The 20,545-nt window shown below is 35.6% G+C and overlaps 3 protein-coding genes across 3 annotated transcripts; all 3 read right to left on the bottom strand.

The window, feature by feature from the left end:
* Positions 1 to 210: 210 nt before the first annotated feature.
* On the bottom strand, positions 211 to 9,347 carry LOC107830755 (flowering locus K homology domain). Its single transcript, XM_016658394.2, has 7 exons — positions 9,214 to 9,347; positions 7,146 to 7,649; positions 4,592 to 4,841; positions 2,627 to 2,775; positions 2,271 to 2,546; positions 1,779 to 1,973; positions 211 to 651 (listed from the first exon to the last, which is right to left on the bottom strand). Exons 2-7 carry the CDS (start codon positions 7,644 to 7,646, stop codon positions 469 to 471), a joined length of 1,554 nt encoding a protein of 517 aa, XP_016513880.2. The 5' UTR covers positions 7,647 to 7,649; positions 9,214 to 9,347; the 3' UTR covers positions 211 to 468.
* A 2,148-nt stretch (positions 9,348 to 11,495) lies between these two features.
* LOC107830754 (histone H1-like) lies at positions 11,496 to 12,793 on the bottom strand. The gene is made up of 2 exons (NM_001326247.1): positions 12,512 to 12,793; positions 11,496 to 12,284 (listed from the first exon to the last, which is right to left on the bottom strand). Exons 1-2 carry the CDS (start codon positions 12,701 to 12,703, stop codon positions 11,637 to 11,639), a joined length of 840 nt encoding a protein of 279 aa, NP_001313176.1. The 5' UTR covers positions 12,704 to 12,793; the 3' UTR covers positions 11,496 to 11,636.
* Positions 12,794 to 14,267: 1,474 nt separating this feature from the next.
* LOC107830753 (uncharacterized) lies at positions 14,268 to 18,494 on the bottom strand. Its single transcript, XM_016658391.2, has 6 exons — positions 18,115 to 18,494; positions 16,971 to 17,066; positions 16,650 to 16,868; positions 15,729 to 15,825; positions 14,873 to 14,935; positions 14,268 to 14,763 (listed from the first exon to the last, which is right to left on the bottom strand). Exons 1-6 carry the CDS (start codon positions 18,385 to 18,387, stop codon positions 14,570 to 14,572), a joined length of 942 nt encoding a protein of 313 aa, XP_016513877.1. The 5' UTR covers positions 18,388 to 18,494; the 3' UTR covers positions 14,268 to 14,569.
* Between the last annotated feature and the right edge of the window lie 2,051 nt (positions 18,495 to 20,545).

Genomic DNA, 20,545 nt, shown 5'->3' with positions numbered 1-20,545 from the left:
CGTTAAGCTTTTGCGTCATTCAAGAAACAAGTGATCACTTACCATTTTTCTTGTCAAAACAGACCATAGAGCGACCACAAGCAAAAACCAAAGAGCATTTTAGAATCAAGATATACTTTCAGCAGTTATCGATTCTCTGATTAGGATCAAGCCTGTGAAATCTAACTTGCAAACCACAAAAGTAATTGCCAGACAAGCGCCTGCAAATAGTTTTTAATTTAATTTCACTAGTTATATTGGTCAAACAGTACACCGTCAAATTAACAAGTGTTATAGCAATATTGAGAGTGCAGAAGACCAGAAATTAAATAGGACAAACAGGTTACTAGAAGGCAAACCCAGCAATTCATTTCTCAACAGCTAGACTAGAAATCATTATACAGCTAACTAAAGCTAAAATTTCCCAGTAGCTGAAGACTCGTAGTTCTTGTGATAGCAGGCATGACTTGTTTGAGCTGGATATATCCTTCAATAACCGTAGCTGCCTCCATAAACAGAACCATAATCTGCAGCTGACGCCTGGCCAGCATGACCAGTGGCACTAGACTGTGAAGGGTACACAGGAACCTGAGAAGGATAAGGATTATAACCTTGGGAAGGTGGTCCAGCAGCAGCATTCTGCATTGAGTTGGTAGCGTCGGCGATGGAATTCTGCACCATAAGGAATAAGGGTCGTCAGAATAATATGCATCTAGACATCTCAGTATAACCACAGCATTTCAATGATAATTTAGCCTTTTGTCTCCTTAATTGTTTTCATAACTTGATAGTGCATTGCAAACAAGATCACACTCTCCTTAGACCACAAACAGAATATTATAGTGAAAGCCAAATTCCCACTAATTACAGCTGAATCTCATTAATCGGTGGACACTAATGTCAAAATAAATATGTTCAATTATTTAACTGCTGCTCAGAGTCCACATTGAACATTGTGTTATGAATTGGCCTAACATTTTAGGCAGGAATATTTAACTAAATAATGTTCATAAAAAAATAAGAGGAAAGTTGTTGGTGTTTGTTATATCCTGTTTCAATTTTTTGAGAACGGAAACATGAAATTGTTTAATACTAGAGAAGTGGAAATACGGAAGAGTACACCAACTATATCAGTCCACTTACCACATGGCACATGCCTAAATGAAGGAAAGCAGAATTCATGTGGCAGAAGCAAACCTCTTTTTTGCAAGGGCTTTGGGTCTAGTGGTAAGAGCACGACGTGTAAGCACGTGTCACAGGTTATCATGTCGTAGACACAAAAGCCTGCTATTTAAGTGGAGAATGGTAAAGGGCCGAGCGCATTATCCACTGAGTTTCCAATATTGTGCCACTTAGCATCGGGGATTTCTCGGTTATTAACCCAAAAGCAAAAAAGAAAGAAAAAAACAAACACATAGAAGATGCAAAATTCCAGTGTAGATACATCTAAGTTATTTATCAAGGAGCAAACTGCACTCAATGGTATTTGAACTAATCAACCACATCAAACATGTCAGCTTTTCCATGCCAAGAAGGAACTTTCTACCTTCCAGAGGAATACACATCAGTGTATCCGTGTTAATCAACAAATTTCTTCAAATGAACACATCGAGAGCATATCTACATCTGTAGCATAAGGCCAGAAATCGCCGAACCACTAGACTCAATGAAAGAGCAAGCAGAAATGCAGTTAACCAATTCGTTAATCACTACCACACATCCACACAGAATCACAAGAACATTGACTAACTCTAAAAGTCAATTGAAGCTCAGTAATAAAAATGATCAGAAAATAATACCTGAATTAATTGCTGTGCTGTTTGGACTTGTGATGCCGAACCATTTATCTCAACAGTCATCTCACCAGGAACACCCCTTGTTTCCTGCACTGCAATAGTTGCACCACTTGTCCGACGAATATAACTAATATTCGAACCAGAAGCCCCAATAACGGCATCAGCATATGACAAAGGAATTTGGATGTTTTGTGTGACCTTTATGGAGAAAAAGTTTAAAAAACAAGGAGCAGAAGTAGAAAACTCGTTATTGGAGGATGAACAAAATGAACCAAAAGAAACACAAATCGTTATAATCAACAAAAGATACTACTAAAGGGTGCCAGATTCTAATCACATGCAACATATCTAAGCTGATGTACATGCTAATCTTATGTAGCATATTTTGTGCAATTCAATATCAGCGCCAGAATCCTCCTTCCCTATTGTACTAAGTTCATAGGATTTGTCAATTAGATTTTTCTATTCAACAGATTAAAGGAGGAGAAAGTGCACCTTTGAAACTATGGATTGTTGTGGTTGCACATTTGCATGAGATCCCACTGAAGCATCTCTGCCGTAAAGGGGGCCCGGATGAGGTTGCATATCTAGAGGCATGTCCCCTCGTGGAAAATAATTGTCAAATTGCCGTGGTGGCGCCATATACTGGGGGTTGGCTCCAAATCCAGGTCCCCCAACACTCATGGGAAAACTGGATGGAGGTGGACCCCAAGGTTCAGTAGGCCCGGGCGGGGGCATATTCTGGTGTGCACGAGCATTCGGCATTTGCATCTGAGCAGAAGAAATATGAATGATTCTCTAATGAAATGTCACATAAGATCCTAAATTCGTTAAAACAATAGTATACTTACAAGTTTCTCAAATACTCCAATTACACTGCGATCAACTAAAAATTTCCTCAGATGAGTTGCAATCATTTCAACTGCTTTATGCACGCCTGCTGGCTCCCCTTGTATCTCAACGATACTATCATCAGGCAGGGCAAACATGGGGAGATGCTCTGAACAAAAGATGTAATCAGACACCAAACTAAAATTCCATGAGGACAAAATGGACTGCAAAGATCAAAATAAAGACAATAAGAACTTCAAAAAAGCACACGACTCACATTACCATTTTCAAGTCACAAAGCAGCAAAATATTCAGCTTGTGAGCTTTTGGAAAGTCCAAAGTGGGTCTTTCATTGATTGTTATATGTTTCAAACAAAATATCATAACTTGAAAAGAAAACTAAACCAAGTGAGGACCCCGAATTAATTAGTTACACTTCCTTCCAGAGTGCTTATTGTTCTTGAGAGATAATACAATATATATACAGGGAGATACACACTCTCTCTTTTCCTTTTTTGGAAGGGCAAACATGGAGAGGAATTTCGATATCTAAAAGTTTCCGCTCTTATTTAGGTGATCTGGGATGGAGGGGGTGTCCTACTACAGAGAGTTACAATATGATGACTGGATTTCAAGATACAAATGTGTGGATCATTTTGAATTAGTGATGCATTTATATGCTGAATGACCATAGCGGCATTTTATTATAAGTATGACCATACCGGCAATTGAAAAAGAGAACTGCCAGGAAAGTCAGTAAAAGCCCCATAGATCATCAAATTTGAGTACATGTTGCCCCCCGTAAACTTCAAATTAGCAAATTAATAAAGATGTAAAACTGTTCAAATATATACCCTGCCATCGCATATCAAACGCCTATACTTTACGTCAGAGATAATGTCAAACTTTATATCTTCTGTGCTGGACACCCCAATCCAGAAATCATAATCTTCCGTATCGGAGCTCATCCACATTTAAAGAACTGATAAATCAATATGCCTTCCATTATAATCTCCAACGAAGTACATTTAAACATTGGATAAAGTCACTCAACGATAGTAGATTAAAAGGTCAAACAGTAGCAAATACTAACTAAAGCCCATTTTGATCCGATGTACCCACCAGCTCTACATTTTAAAAGAGCTTCAAACTTCAAAGTACCATATAACAAAGGTAGTGTGCGCAAGCATTTCTATGAAGTCCTCCTAGGGGCCAAGGTATAAATTAAATCCAAAAGCACTATTTGTATTTAACAAATATAGATGGTTGGAAGCCTAACCTAAACAAGATTCTTCAGTAAAATCCAAATATATGACTTTTGGACAGCTACAGTTAGTTCTCAATGATGACTACTATAGCGAGTTACACAAACATAATTTCATATGTCGAGTTGGAGAAGGGTATATTGTAAAGGAGTTTTAACCGAGAAATGCACTTATGAATAGACAGTCATTTCAGCATTTTGTGATATCAAAAATGGTTGGAGAAAAACTGTTGACTCCATATACCTTATTCCCATATCAACATGTTTACTAAGCATACAGTGTTTATCTGCAAACCTTTGATGAAGTACACAGCAATCTATTAGTAAAGAAGCATATAGTCATATACATAATCTAGGGAAAAGCATGAATATGTCCAAACTTGGACATTTCACTTCTAGAGTGCTCAGCAATTCCTTTCTAATTCTTGACCCTATTTATCCATATTGCACTGCCCTTTTAGCTTCATAACGTAACATATCTATGACCTAGCCAGCCTTTTTGGGCTCTGCCCAGCACAACATTACAAGAATTAGACTAAGATGAACACCCCATGTTTATGCTATATCAAGAACTTGTTTGGTGGCAAATTATCCTGCAATGCCATGCTATACAGATTTTACAGCATTACAGGGTTGTTTAGGACTGCAAGCAACAGAAGTGGATCTATAACTTCTCAAGGAAACAATAAAAGAAAAGATTTGAGATTAAAGAAAGAATCACCTCCTCCAAGAATTCGAATAGTGCAATGAGATTCGTCTTGAATAGACTTAACGGTTGCACCCTGCTTTCCAATCAAGATAGCAGCCTGTGTAGCAGCCACAAGTAGTCTAGTAGAAACTGGTTTCCCAGCACCAGAAGGAGTATTGGTGGAGTCATGATCCACATCAATAATCCGCTTATGGACCTTCAAAAGGCCATCCATAGCAGGTGGAATAGAGAGGCTAGGCTCTTCCTTCGCAGATATCATCACCTGCAATTGAAAAGAATGAACAATTCATGGCCAGCACAAAAGAGAGTTACATATAAACATCATAACTTCCAACCACTCGGACCATGTCAAACATAAGCTAGTGCCTAGAATGTTTCGGCTAGGATTAGAATTGTAGTAAATTAAACAGAATGCAGAATCGGTGCATTTAGTCTGTCAAAAGATATGCACATAAGTAGATTGGACGTGTGAGAGACAAAATACCAAGACAGACAAGTGAATTAGCAAAAGCTTGCAGATACAAGCAAGCGTGAGAATTGATTGAAAGTGGAACAGCTGTTACGAGATAATCTATCATCCCTTGGCAAAGGATGCAGTGACATTGTCTGTACCTTATTCATGATACGTGCCCATTCAAAGTCCGCTATTACGTAGGGCCATAATGTAAGGATCCACTTATGAATACAGCAATACTTTCTCAATTTACTACCACAGCCTAACTCCTTAGAGGCATATCAACTTCTTTTTTATAGACATTTGATGCCCCATCAGCTTAGCTATTATCCAACTAAAATTTTAATGTAGCAAGAGAATTTATGATCTAAGTGTGGGAATGCCATTAATTACAGAAAGTTTTGTCTATCTATCAATCAAGGTCAATCTTTATTCGCTTGATTCTTATGTCTGTATGAACAAGTGTCCACATTTATACAACTGAAGAGTGCCTATAAATATGCAAACTCATTAGCATACATCTTTAAGCCTTTTAAGTAGTATGTGTAAGACTTCTCTATAAAGATTAAATGTCATATCTTATTAAAAACCATGTTGCAGTACCTCCCTTAGAAAACAGAGAAATGGTTGGATCTCAGTGGAGATAGTCAGTTAGAATATAACGCTGCTAGCAGATTTCAGGCAAGTTTCATTAATTAAAACATTAGAATCTTACTCAGTTGATAATTCTTTTTTTTCCTAGTTTATTGTTAATTTTCCAGCATGTAGACACTAGTTTATAGTATCGGATGTTTTTATTGTGGAAATTATGTACTTCAAATTGTTTTCTATATAATATTTCCTCCTTTATGGAGCTTAAAACCTTCTGGCAAGATACCAACCGACCAAGTTTTGAAGTTACCAGACATAATGCAATCTTCTGGGTACTGATGTCCGGATAAGGTAATTCTGACAGATTGTCAGAAGGACTTCCAGCACTTGTAATGCTCAATGCTGATGGCTGCAGCTTGGATCTTTGGTTCTTCTAGTATAAGCCACTTTGATAGAAATGTTGCCTTATACGGGCAAGAACCTGCATACACTCATGTTGGTTATGATGATAAAGAAACTCCCTCAGATTTTTGTGGTTGTTTGATGGATTGATTTTAACCCACATTCAGCAAGTTAGTTATAGTTCTTACAGATTCATTAGTTTTATCATTTATCAACTTATTTCTAACAGTTCCATTTCAATTTTTATTACAATTATTTTTAACCTTTAATGAAGATATCATGTAAGATTGATCACTCTTACACCATTTTTTATTCAATAGACATTTAAGTAGGCCTCAATAACATCTAAAACCTAAAGAATTACAGAAGGTTTAGGTCACAGAATGAGCTAAATATAGCATACTTAGTGCATCTTGCTAGAACCATGAAACTCCCATGTATAGAACTACTCCCCATAAGAGAGAGCAGCTTCAACTTTTAACATCTTTATGAACACTAGAAGATCAACTTGGGCACTGCAACACAAGGACAAGTGGAGGCTTTTAGCAACTCCAAATAATAAAAAATCATACTACTGCAAGAATTGAAGGATAGAACTGGCAGGAGGACGTACTTAAATACTTTTCAATGCCTGAATAGTTGGAATACATGGAAGTAGCCAAAGAGATTTAACAAGAATAGCACGCAATAAATTGAAAACTTTTCTGATCCCATCAGCATCAGCTTTTTTAAATAATAGTGGTACTCGGGCCAGTTTGCCTACACATCGACTAATCCACGAGTACATGTTATCTCCCACCAACACAAATATTGAATAACACTTTCCAACAATGCTTAGATAGATAAGAAATGACCTAGCGCTTTTGATCTGCAAGGATTTGACCCTGGTATCCCATGGTCTACCCCAACTTCTAATTTTTTAAAGATTAAGGTTATCCATCCCAACTTCGTTAACCAGTAGACCACACCTTTGGGTGTTGATCCATCTCCATCAGTTGAAATATTCAAAGCAATAGAGTCACATTATCACAAGTGCATAACATGATATTTATACAATAGCACTCCACATAGTTATGTAATCCTAAAGGTTTCAAATAACAAGATATATCATCAACTCACAGCTCTTTCTGTAGACCCAGGAGGACCATCAAGGATCTTAATGCGAGCTTTTGTTTCTTCGCAAGTTTTTTTTATATACTCTCCTTTGCGGCCAATGATGCCACCAACCTTCTTGGAAGGAACTAACATTCTGAAGACATTTTCTCCAGGCCAACCAGGCCACCTTTTTTCCTCACCGCCTCCTGAACCGTTTTCAACAACTTGTACCTCTTCTGATTCCAATTTTATTGAATGTCCCTGAAGGGACGCATCTTGTACCTCTTCTGCCTCTAATTTTATCGGATCTCCCCCAAGGGACACAACTTGTACCTCTTCTGGTTCCAATTTTATCTCACATCCCTGAAGGGACTCAACTTGTACCTCTTCTAAAGGCAAGCTGCTCAAATGCGCATTGTCCGTTTCTTGAATATTATCCATTTTATGTGCACCCTCTGCCACATGCACATTGTCTGCGTCGTACACATTACCAAGGTCATATTCCTGACAACTTTCTTCAGCCATTTGCTACAAGAGAAAACCAAAATCAGCTATTAGAACATAACCAAAGGAGGGAAATAGATATGTCCAGAAGCTAAGATGAGATAATAGTTTATCTTTGTGATTCCAAAAGATCATAATTGCAGAATTGTAGAAAATAGAAGCCTTTAAAAAATGGAAAAGTTGGGGGCAACAAGAGAACAAGTCCTAGCTAGTTTGCTGAGGAAGCTCAGAGAATAACCAATAACTTCAATTTCATGTTGATACCCTACTCTGAAAAAGTATATTAAGGGGAACCTGCTAAACATTATCCGCTGCATGCATGACTGTTGCGCATGCTCATAAAATTCTCTAACATGCCAGGCTGCTCTAGGAATACTTTTTTAAGAATAAATACCTTGAAATAGGGTTTTTTTCCCCACAATCCCCTCCCCCTCCCCAAAGTATTGGCCAAGGAACCAATGACCAGCCTCAAGACTCTAAATGGATAATTATACTCCTCCAATTCCAAATAGAATGATAGGATCAAAATACTGAGGGTGAAGCATCTAATTGTAGGTGTGAGCTCGAACTTGATTTCTTATTTTTTTCTAAACGAACTCTCAAATGTAAAAACTACATAAAAAGGTACTATAAATCACAGTTTAACATAATAATCAAAATATATAAGAGATGTTCCGAAATAATGTAATACTCCCTCTGTTTTCAATTTATGTGAACCTATTTCCTTTTTAGTCCGTGCCAAAATGAATGACCTCTTTCCCTATTTGGAAACAATTTACCTTTATGCAATGATTTATAGACACACAAAATATATATGCATCATTTTACACCACAAGTTTAAAAGTGTTCTCTCTTTTCTTAAACCCCGTGCCCAGTCAAATGGCTTCACATAAATTGAAACGGAGGGAGTAGTAGGGAAAATTTGTTTAACTCCCCAAAAGTTGAGATGGAGAGAGAAAAAACTAGATAAAATGGTTTTGAATAATCAAATTATATAAGAGATTTTTTATAAGAAAACATAGTAGAAATAATTTGTTTTAATCCCTAAAAATTGAGATGGAGAGAGAAAACAAAATGTTTTTGTCTGTTCAAATCCTGCTTCAGAGAAAAGCCTCTGGTCCATTATCCACAGAGTTCCAAATATGTGCCATTGGCCCTGAGGGATTTCTCGATTATCAAACAAAATAGAGATGGAAGGAGTATACTGTTTCTATTTTCAAATTACATTGTAATACCAAGTAAAAAAAAACAGTAAGTAAAAGGTAACAAAACCCTAATAGCTTAGAGTTCCCACATGTATAACCCTCCATAATTCAGTACATCCTTCACTTCAATTATGTTAAAATCATAGTGACGAACCGGCAGCTTCGAAGCATCACTTGCGGAAAAGCTAAAACAAAACCTAGTTCTCAAACACGCACGTATAAACACATACTTAGGCTTAAACACTCGGGAAAAAAGGGAAAAACTTATGAAACAAAACATTCAACGAAAAAGTAAGGTATCAAAATCAAATTGAAATAGAATTATCAAATTGAGAAGGAATTAAGCAAAAATGTGAGATAAAAATTGTTGTAACTATACTTACAGTGAATGAAGAGGTTCCAATATCAAAGAGGAATAGCGGGAGCTGGGGAAGGTTATGAAAGCAAGTGGGCGGGACGTAGACTAGTCACTAGGTTTTATTGAGGAGAAGTCTCGCCATCTTTGGATAATTTCCCCCCTTAACTTTGAGATCGGGTTTATGCTTTTAGTAAGGTCGTACAAAATTTTCATGTCTTTGAGGTCTTATACTTTGCAAAGGTATCAATTAGCCCTTCATTTTTGTTATACATATATTGTTGCATATCTTATGTTCATAAAACTTGTAAATTAAATATTGGAAAAATGGCCCCCAGAACACTTAAACTTGTACCTGATTGTCAACCCGGTAAAGTAACTTATAACTTCCTCGTTTGAACACCTCAACTCATACATTTGTGAACTAATAAACATCTCAAATGGAGTGTGTATATCGAATGCTCTAACATTATAACACAATCATATTCTAGGACTAATTGTTGCTTGACATGTATAATTTATGGGTTCCTCTTATTTTAACAAATTTATCAAATTTTAATTTCATGGTTTTACTTTTCTTCTTCATGGCCTTCTACAGATAAGCCAACCCAACCATATTTTTTCCAATGTCACCCAAACACACCACATCAACTCGCCATTCACATCTCTGCCGCCAGCTCCATCACACCATCACACCACCACAAATAAGTCAAAATCACTAGAATTTATTTGTGCATAGACTAGAAAAAGAGAAAAATAAGCAACAAAGATAACTCGATTAGTTGTTCTATCTCTAAAACCACAATCTCACCACTCCCTGCCCGCCTATGGACCACCACAAAACTACACCATTATGCTCTCCCATTGAAGCCATTATTTATTTTCTCCTAAAATTCCAAAATTATTTTTTGTTTTGTTTTTGCCTAATTCAAAAATTGACGTATAAGTTTTGAATTCTTAATTTCCATCTCAACTATAATCTTGACTTTCACTGGAAAAATAGCGTGAGAGAAAATTGAAGGATACTTGTGACAGTAAAATTTTTGGGTTTGATTTGAAAGTAAGAGGAAGAAAATGGATTATTTTTTTTTTGGGGGTGGGGGTGGGGGTGGGAACGGAGGGTTAGCGTACAGTGGTAGATGAAAAAGTGGGAAAGGGTTTGATGGTAAAGAAAGGGATGGACTGTGAGCCTTTCTTTTTTATTTATTATTTTTTTTTTATTTTAGAAAAATTTTAATCCAAAATTACCGTACTCACGCGCGTTAATTATATGAGTTGCACACACTTTATTCATGTCATATATGATCGTGCCACATAAGCATATTTAATGGTCAAATGTATTTATTAGTTTACGTATATACTAGTTGAGGTATTCAAATGAAAAAGTTGTAAGTTTCTTTACCGGTTGGCAATCAAGTAAAGTTTAAGTGGTCAATAGACCATTTTGCCAATTTAGACTATTATTATAATCACACATATCTATAACAACATCTATATACAACAATCATTCACTATAAAAGTCATATTTTATCAAAAATAATTTTTATGTTATGTTATTAATATATATCCTTTATAACAGCACTTTACAATAACAGTAAAAAAATATCGAAACGAATGAGTTGTTATAGAGAGGTTTGATGGTAGTATGTTTGTAATATAAAAATGGTTGTTAACAGATTGAAGAACGAGGGATAAATTATTTAATTTTATTTTCAATTTAGCCGTCAATTCCTCAAACTTTTTAAAACATAATTTTTTTCATATTTATAACAAATTTAATATACACAAGTATAACTAAGAGATGAATCTATTAAAAAGAAAAGACGAATCTTACTAACAAAGGAAAACTATTTCAACTCTCAACATAGTAATGGTTCATGTAAAATTAACAAATTTTGTCCAAATTTGTTAATGTTCTATCTGAAATTGCTCAATTTGCTATTCATCTTGTATTTAATATTGCAATTAGTTGAGCTTTAGCTTGAAATGGATAAACTCCATGTGAATTAAATGTAACTAACCTTCTTCAGTCATGTTGGTATGTGGTTACAAATATTTGCTCAATCCAATCAAGTTGGAATTTAGATGTGTATTAATAATTTCAGCCTCTTTTCTTTTTAAATTGTCTTAAAAGTAGTCTGTTAATGGTACGTAGGGTCACACTAAAATTACTGGCGTGTAAAAGACGCATTTTGCTAGCTACAACACTAAAAAAATTGGCCAGAAATAAAATGGAGAGTTGCTGAAAATAATATAGGGCATAAGCTGTAACAAGAATGTCATCTAATAAAGTATACTGAACAGCATAAATTCAGATATTAAAAGGATTATTATAAGATCAAATTTAAAAACAGAAAATACAACTGAAAGTTAAAATACGATTCTCTATATTGGGCGCAAATACAAACCACCCACAAAGATCCAGAAAATTTACAATCCTAACCCTATCTATTACTTCCTCCCCTTTCTAGCAGATGCCCTCTTCGCCGGCGACTTTGCCGTCTTAGCTTTAACACTCTTAGCAGCAGGTGCCGCCTTCTTCACCGGAGCCTTTTTCGCCACCGGCTTCGGCGCAGCTTTCCTCGACGGAGTACTCCTTGTAGCAGTTCTCGCCACCTTAGCTGGCTTCTCCTTCGGCTTAGCCGCAGCCTTAGTTTTAACAGGAGTTTTAGGCTTCTCCGCAGCTTTCGGCTTCGCTACAGCTGCCGCCTTAGGCTTCACAGCAGGCTTAGCTTTAGCAACAAGCTTCGCCTTAGGCTTTGGCTTCGCCTTTGGTTTAGTAGCAGTTTTTGCCTTTGGAGCAACAGTCTTAGGTTTTGGCTTCGGTTTTGCCTTTGTTGCTTTAGGCTTAGCTGCCGGCTTCTTCTTCACCGGCGCAGTAGCGGCAGCCTTTGGAGCTGCAGATCGTGCAGCTGGAAGTTTGTATGAACTCTTAACCTTGACGAGTTTACCAGAAGCCACAAGCTTCTTCAATTGAACAAGCAACAGTTTCCTGAAATTTGATGGAAGATTCTTCTGCTTATCTTCGATGAACTTTGTAATCGCGTGCTGGCTCGATCCAGTTTTATCCTTCAGTGTTACAATCGCATCCTTAATCATCTGCAAAATTAGGCAAATTAACAAATTAATTCATCAATAACAACAACTACAGCTTGCTCAGTCCATACAAATCCTCAATTTTCATTAATCATCTGCATAACAACTACTACAGCTCAATCAATGCGAATCCTCAATTTTAATTTCGCTTCATTTGCACGGATACATTCCTAATTTCCAATATTCAACATTTCCGTAACAAAATGAACAATTTAATTAACAAATTTTACCTCAAAGTACGAAGGATGAGTAGGAGGATTTCTCTTCCTCGGAGCAGCTGGTTTTTTAGCCTTAGTCTCCTTCTCTTTCTTTGGTTCATCGGACTCCACAGCCGGAGGGTTATCTTCCTTGGCAGGCTCAGCTTCCACCACCGCCGGTTCAGTTACAATCTCGGTTGCTACAACTGGTTCTTCAGTCGCCATCTCTTAGCAGAAAATCGGATTAGGGTTAGGGTTTATAAGAGAATTGGAAATGGGGAAAAACAGATCTATATCTGTAGAAATTACTGGGATTTCTTTTTCTTTTTTGCAGGTATGAATTTGTTGATGAAATTGAGAAGACCATATATAGTAAGGGTGAAGTAGTTCATATCCAGAATTCTGAGAGCTGATTGGTTGATAGCCTTTTGACGCGGATTAATAGTTTAGGCGAATTTTAAATATAAACCGTTAGATTTAATTTCATCGACGGATCGTAACGGTAGGTGACTAAGACAGGGATTGGGATTGAAACAAGAAAAGCTTGTTTTGGTTGCTTGAGTTGTGTTTTTGTGCTCAATTGATCTAGGCAAAAGTTGAGCTATACTTTATGGATTTAGATCAAATATTTTTTATTAGGTAGATAATTTCGTAAGCTTTTTGAAGAGTATTTATTTGGATTTTTTTGGATGAGAAATCTGGGAGATTTTTAATTTTGAATAGCAAGTGGTCTGATCAATGAGTTTCTTGGAGTCTTTTGGGGTTTTGGTTAATTTTAGGTCAATGCTTTGGTTAAAAAACTGGTTTTTTCCTCTGGTGTGATAGTAGACTAAATAAGGAGTCCGTGAAATCAAGAATCACAAAAATCCGATCAGATTTGGTCATGGAACTATTGGTTCAAATGTCATTGAAGATGAACACATACACAACTATTTGTACTTCTTGAAGTATAAAGCAAGTGTATATATTTTCTTCACAAATCTCATTAATTTCTACTAATATTTTTTTCATATCACAATTGCACTCTTGGATGACTGAATCGTTACTTGTTTCTAGTTCCAACATTAAAATTATTACTATTATACTATTATCGTACATAATATGTCTCTAAGTAGATTGTTGCAAGTTCATTTGCTACAGGTTTCATACTCGATTCTTATCTTATGTTCTCAACTTTGATTTAATGAGTGCCATGATATTATATGCATTGACTGTTGTATTCTAATACGAAGCATCTACGACATTCTCATCGTCCCTAAACACTAATAATTAAAATTAGTGTTCTTAGTGATATTAGTTTAGGGTGCCAATAGTAATATAGTTGCTCAACCGCTCTTTATTTCACGTATTATGATGAAGATATTTTTGATGTTACGTTTAGTCGAAAAACTAACTTAATGGACAAATAAGGGATCGGTAAGAATCTATATTGAACTCCAAAGAACAGGAGCAGATGTATTGTTTACCACTGGACACCCACTTGTGCCATTGAATATGGCCATAAGATGAAACCAACTTCCTAGTGTATAAATTTGTGTACTGATTGCCCTATATACATCTAGTAAATTTAGCACCAATGACTTGTTTTAGCTTGGCCTTCGCCCCACTTTAATATCATATTCCAGATTATTGTAGCTTGGATCAATAAGTCAAAGAATTAGCAGTCAAACATTGAAACGTTCATGTATTAATTGTTTACTCAATCAACATAGCAAGATTGCAAATCAGATTCGAAGGTTGATGCAACATTGCAAACGCACCTATGCTATAAACATGCTTCAAAAAGGAATTTTGTATACTATACACTAAGCTTAGATATGATATAGCATCCCCTTGCGAGATCAACCGTGCGTTACAAAATGCAGTGAAATCTGTTGTTTTCAGTTAAGACACTAAAAAACTAGTCAAGGTAACCTAATATCAAGAACATGAGTTATCTCTTTTCTAGTAAATGGTGATGCTTAATCCTACAATAGGTGTTGTTCCCTTGCTGTTCCGGGGCAATATATTAGGCGGCTTAAACTTGCCGTGGGAGAAGCTTTGACATGAGCTAATGATTCACAAAGACACCAGTGTAGCACTTGGATATATCTAGTTGCGAGCTAGACCAATGATATGAGGATTAATCAGCGACGCAGCTGATAAGACAGCTTGATGACTGTCTACATTTGAGAAACCGGCTTTACTGATATCCTTTCCTATTTTCCTGGTAAGGTGACAACCATCCGCGACTGTCTGCTGCAAAGGATCAAGCAATCCCTGAACGAATCTGAGAATTGTTCCATCTGCATGTGCAATTGCAGTCGAAAAGAATACACTTTTAATTGATGCAGAAAACACATCAGGAGAGGCAGAGAAAAAGTTTAAAATGAAGACTGTGGCTATTATGTTTACCTGCTGCAGCTACATGTTCAACAAAGAGGTAAAGGCCACCGGGCTTGAGCACTCTTCTGATCTCTAGGAGAATAGATAGAGCATTATATCAGGATCTCTTCATTTTCTTATCTTTATATTATAGAAAAGAAAGTAAACATAGAATTCTGGAGGGAAAGAGCATTTCAACAACAACAGCGACATACAAACGGATATCAGCATCCTGGCTAAGAGATTCACCTCGTTTAAATGAAAATGACATGATTGATCACTATAACACCTGAATTAATAGATTGGCTGCTTCAGGACCCAATGGAAGTGGTTATCAAAGAGAAGGTTGACGTTCCATAAACTAACATGGTTAGGATTATACCTTAGACCTTTGACAGTAACAAGAGAGATTTTTCACCTAGCAGAGTAACCAGACTACAACATTTTCACAAGTTATAGTGTTACTATAAGTTTAGATGAACAAGAAGACTTTAGTAGAGAAACAGATCCAGAAGCTCATCGGTTCACAAATACAGACACGCATATTTCTCCTTCATCTTTGACAACTTTGTGCATTTGCAGGGTTAACATTTTCAAAAAGAGTGACTTCTACAGCTAAGTGAGGAAGCTTAGTGAATGGCTCCATGAAATGAGCCTATGTTGCTTATCTTCTTGTATTGGAAAATTCAAACTTGAGATAGAATAAGGATATCACTCACCGAGGATAGAATAAAGCTGTACATGAGATAAGTACAAGAAAATACATGAGATAGATACAAGTCCTATAACAAAGGCTTGAGGGATATACGATATGAATTCAACAGGAACATTATAGCATATGAATTGAACAGTTCATTAGAGCATAAACAAAAAATAGATTATATACCCTGCAGCGTCAGATTAACATCTGCGACAGAACATAACACAAGGGTGCCAATGACAGCATCAACTGAAGCATCACGTAATGGCAAGGACTCCGAAACCTGCATGGAATTATCAACTTCAACTTACAAATCCTTATTATGTATTGGACATGTCACCCGATAATGATGTGTGAGCAACTAGGTGCCTGCTAATATAAAGAATGTTACTATACCAACTAACACAATTTTGCATAACTCACATCTTTCACTCAACTGAGATACAAGAATTACACATTAGAGGGATTTGCATTGCATATATCAGTCCAAAATACAGACACTTGAAAAGCCTCGAGGAAAAAGTATATAAGCAAAGAAATAAAAAGGAAAAAAGAAAAGACAGTAAAGTGAAATATATGACGAAAAGTCTGGTCTCGAATGGAAAATTAAGAATACTTGAAAGTTAGCTTGACGAGATTGTGTCTCTAAGGAAGAACAAAGAGGAAGGACAAAACATACGATAAAATGTTATAAGAAGAGGGGGAAAGGAAGAATAACGGAGAGTACTTAAAAGCGATCATATTCATAACTGAAAAGAAAAACAAAAAGCAATGCCTAAAAGATATAACAAAAAGAATGGTTCAAGGGCATAGATAATTATACCATATAGTACTAGTTTTGTTCTGATTATGTGATGTAAATCGCATTAAGCTAAGCAACTTGAACAATGCAAAAACACATTATATGGAAAGAAGTAAAAGCAAGTTAAGCAACGGTTTATCCTAGAAGGTCTTTATGCCTACAAGGTAACTGTGGCCGATAAAACCATGCAAGTTTACCAATAAAGCAATACTGTTATATTCTTGCAGCGCATTCTCCAAAAATGCTATATAACTTTTTAAAACCAGAATGATATTGACTTATTGAGTCTGGTCAAAGGTACACACCGCGTGCAAGAATTTGAAATTTGCAGGTGGAAGGCCTGCAGTCTCTGCTGCTGCTTGTGCATATTTCTCCATTTTCCTGTTTGGATCAATGCCATAAACGGAAGTGCCCGCCTCACTGGCATAATACTTCAAATTTGGACCTGTCCCAATACCAATTTCGAGGATTTGTTTGGCCTGACCTTTCAGATTAGCAAAAAGCTCTGACTTGTAACCTTCAATCTTACAGAATATATTGATTTAGTTCAGAAAATCTTATATACTTCCATCATCTACAAATTCAAGATAATTTCTGCAGCTTTCAAGTGGTAAATATGAGCTAACCTCTGATTCATAAGATTTCATACTTGTGTTCATCGCTGCTGCAAAAAACTCCTCATACCAATCTGGCCTAGGAGGATGCAACCTATTCAACATTGCCTACATGTAAAATTAGTCATTGATAAATCAATGATAAAGCATGATAACGCTACAACTGCAACATTTGTTTTTGATCGAACAAATACAATATTAGCAAATCTGTCTCACAGCAAAGTTCTGTTGTTCTTACTTTCCAATACCTCTAAGGAAAGAGCAACTACTCTCCAGCTTAAATTACTATATTGAAACTTCTCCTAAAAATAGTCATGCTACGACTCAGATTAGCCCTTAAATTATGCTTCTCCATACAGACATTTTTCCTGACTGTTAAAACTTCCCCATAATCCTTACTTCCGGAAACATCAGTAACTTAACTAGCAAAAAACTTCTGATCTCAAAAGTTAAACACTTTACAAGCTAGAGTCCAACATTCTTAACTTAAACTCCAAAAAATTCTACAGACAGTTTCTTTAAATGTGAGGGAAAATCGCCAAACACCAATTTTTGTCAGACAAGTCAATAAGTCAATGTCGATTCAATGCCAAACTAGTTGGGGTCAGCTAATATCATGGTCAGAATATTTTAATGTTGAGGGTCAAAATACCAATTTCATGTGATGAAAATGATCTTGTTTACATTTCATGTTTTTTACGTTGAATTGTGCGACTATCTCATCTAAAAGTTTAAATTGTTATAGAGGATACATTTTTATTTATTTAATTGTATTTTCAACACGTTGCCTTATTCTTTTTTTCAACAATCGGCGGCGGTGAGACTTGAAGCCAGAGGCGGACCTATGTGTTATAGGGAGGGGTCTCCGGACCCCGTAAGCTTCGGCAAAAATCTTGTATATATATATATGTGTATATACCTTGAAAATAGTTAATTCAAAGCATAAACACTAAAAGCCTTTAGGGGCACTGATTGAGCAGAATATTGTGCCCTATCGCGTAAAAATACTTGGTCCGCCTCTGCTACACTTGTGCCTGCTTGATACTATGTTGAATTGTGTGACTATCTCGTCCAAAAGTTTAAGCTTAACACCATTTATCTACTTAATTTGTTGTCTTCAACAGTAGAAAAGTAAAAATGAAGCATTATATTTTACCATTGGGTCAGTATAATCAGAAGCATGTGAAGGATGGATAGGCAAGAGAGAAGCTGCTCCAACTGCTGCCATAAAGCTTCTTCTACTGCAGCAAAAGCATAATTTGTTATTACAATTCAAAAGGTCTTTTACCTTTTTCTGTATTTGAGAATGAAAAGGGACATCTTTTAAAGTTGTGCTTTTATCAGAAGCAGATGAATTCACTGCTTTCAGTTTCTGGGTATAGTGAATCTTGGGATACAAATATGTGGAAAAGGTTGTATTGAACAACATATTCTTTGAGTTCCTGTAATTTTGGTTTCTGGAATTTGCATTAGTTCAGTTAAAAGAGACTGGAATTTCCAGTAATATCACTGGTCAGGGAGATAAGAAAGAAAGCAAGAAACATATATATTAGTAGTTCTTTTCTTCTTTTTCTTTTTTATCACTAATTTATATTCGCGCCGAATAATTCATTACAAAAATATTAAAATTTATTAAAGAAAGAAATACTCCCTGCTAGGATTATTAGGATGTGAAAGTGAGACCTTTTTAATACTTTTTTGTTATAAGAAAAATCAAATTATGGTGGATGTCTACTTTTCCTCCATGATCTTCTCAAATGCTTAATGACATATTCAATGACATATTTCTATGCTTAATGACATATTTTTCTTCACTTTTCATGCCTATATAAATATCTTGTAATAGATAGAAAAATACACACAATTGAAGAAGAAAATTTCTTCTTTCTCTCTATCTTCATTTCTTGTTCATGTTTTACTAAATTGCTTTTATTTCATAACAACATGTCTTGTTCATATTTTACTAAGTTACTTTTATTTTATAACACGTTATCAGCTCGATTTGCTATTTTATCTACACTTCCTACAAGAGATAACATAATTGTAGACTTAGCTTCATTGAGGTCTTGACTTTTGTTAGTGTGTTATATAGAGTTCATCCTTCAATAGTTTTCATGTTTTGGGACTTTTCTTATACCACACTTATATGGCCATCAAACAGTAAGAATTGCCCTCTACGATCATTCTAAGCGTACAAATAAGGTATGCACATTTCTAATAAATAAGTCAGATGAGGTATGTGCACCTAGTATAAATTATAATTATGGTTTATAATTAGTATGCTCCTTCTGTCATGTTCTCACCTTTAACTCCCGTTTTAGTTACTTGGTGATACATGATGGTGGAAAGATCAACATACGAAGTAATTTTTCTAGAATTAATACTTTTCAATTGGACAATATCAGTTGATTGACTAGCTATATTTACTACAAAATTATGCTTGTGTTGTAAAACTAATTCATGAAAGTGTGCTAGGTTGTCTCTTACATGATGATATCCTCGTAATAATTTTAATGTATTTTCTATAATTTTATATAGTTTAGATAAATTGATCCTCTCTAAAAGGTTTTGTTAAGTTAGGCACCTATTTAACATAAAACTATAGCTTTCATTATTTGGGTGGTTTCTCTACAGAAAGTATTGTATTACTTTATTTCACCAAACTTATTAAACACAGCGATCAAAATGCAACACATGTAATTTGGTTTCTATTTGAGCTAATGTCATCTCGCGGAATTGTTCATATGGTAATTAAATACATGTGCTTCACACTTGTAATATGAGGTTGTATTTATTCTTTCACCAACTAATTTTATAGGTTTCTTTTAGTATGCGAAATATTTGAGCATATCACATGTACGCAACCCATTCATACTTTCATATCTTTGCATTAACTTTATGTGCAGTGTTTAGTAAAAAAATATTTTTCAACTGTATCTAGTGAAATAAAGAACTGGAAAGGCATGTCTTTATTTGCTACATCTCTTATATGACAAAGATAATATTCCAACGTATATATATGTTCTGACCTTTTACATACTATGATAGATAATTATTAAGGTAATTTAGTAATAATATTTTTACCATAACATGATGTATTTCATTGAAAGCAAAATTGGCATATATCCTAACTAGCATTTTTGTTGCAGAGGAACTGTTTCAAGATTGAAATAATTATATATGTCTTCTTGAAAGTTAATTTACTTATGCCTATAATTATGAAGTAATAATATTTTAAAGGTTCGGGTGCGAGTCCTAGTGAATTTTGGCCTATTATGCCAAAGATCGAGGGTAAGACGATGGGTTCAAGTCTCAACGCACTATGTTGATGAAAAAACGTTGGATTCAAGTTCCAACGCATTATGGCCTAGTATGCCTTTATATGAGTAAGACATTGGGTTTGAGTCCTAATGCACCATATTGATAATAATAATAATAACTAAAGAAAAATAATATAATTTTCATGAAAAAGCATGAAGCGTGTCCCACTTGATTTGCTCCATTTTTTAAGTGAATGTGATAGCAGTGCATGATAAGTCTAAATAAAGATAAGTGGTTGACCAATGAATGTGGGCGTGCGAAAGGCC

This window comes from Nicotiana tabacum, chromosome 22, assembly GCF_000715075.1.
Source record: "Nicotiana tabacum cultivar K326 chromosome 22, ASM71507v2, whole genome shotgun sequence".
Taxonomy (NCBI): domain Eukaryota; kingdom Viridiplantae; phylum Streptophyta; class Magnoliopsida; order Solanales; family Solanaceae; genus Nicotiana; species Nicotiana tabacum.
This window is presented reverse-complemented; position numbering and strand designations above follow the sequence as displayed.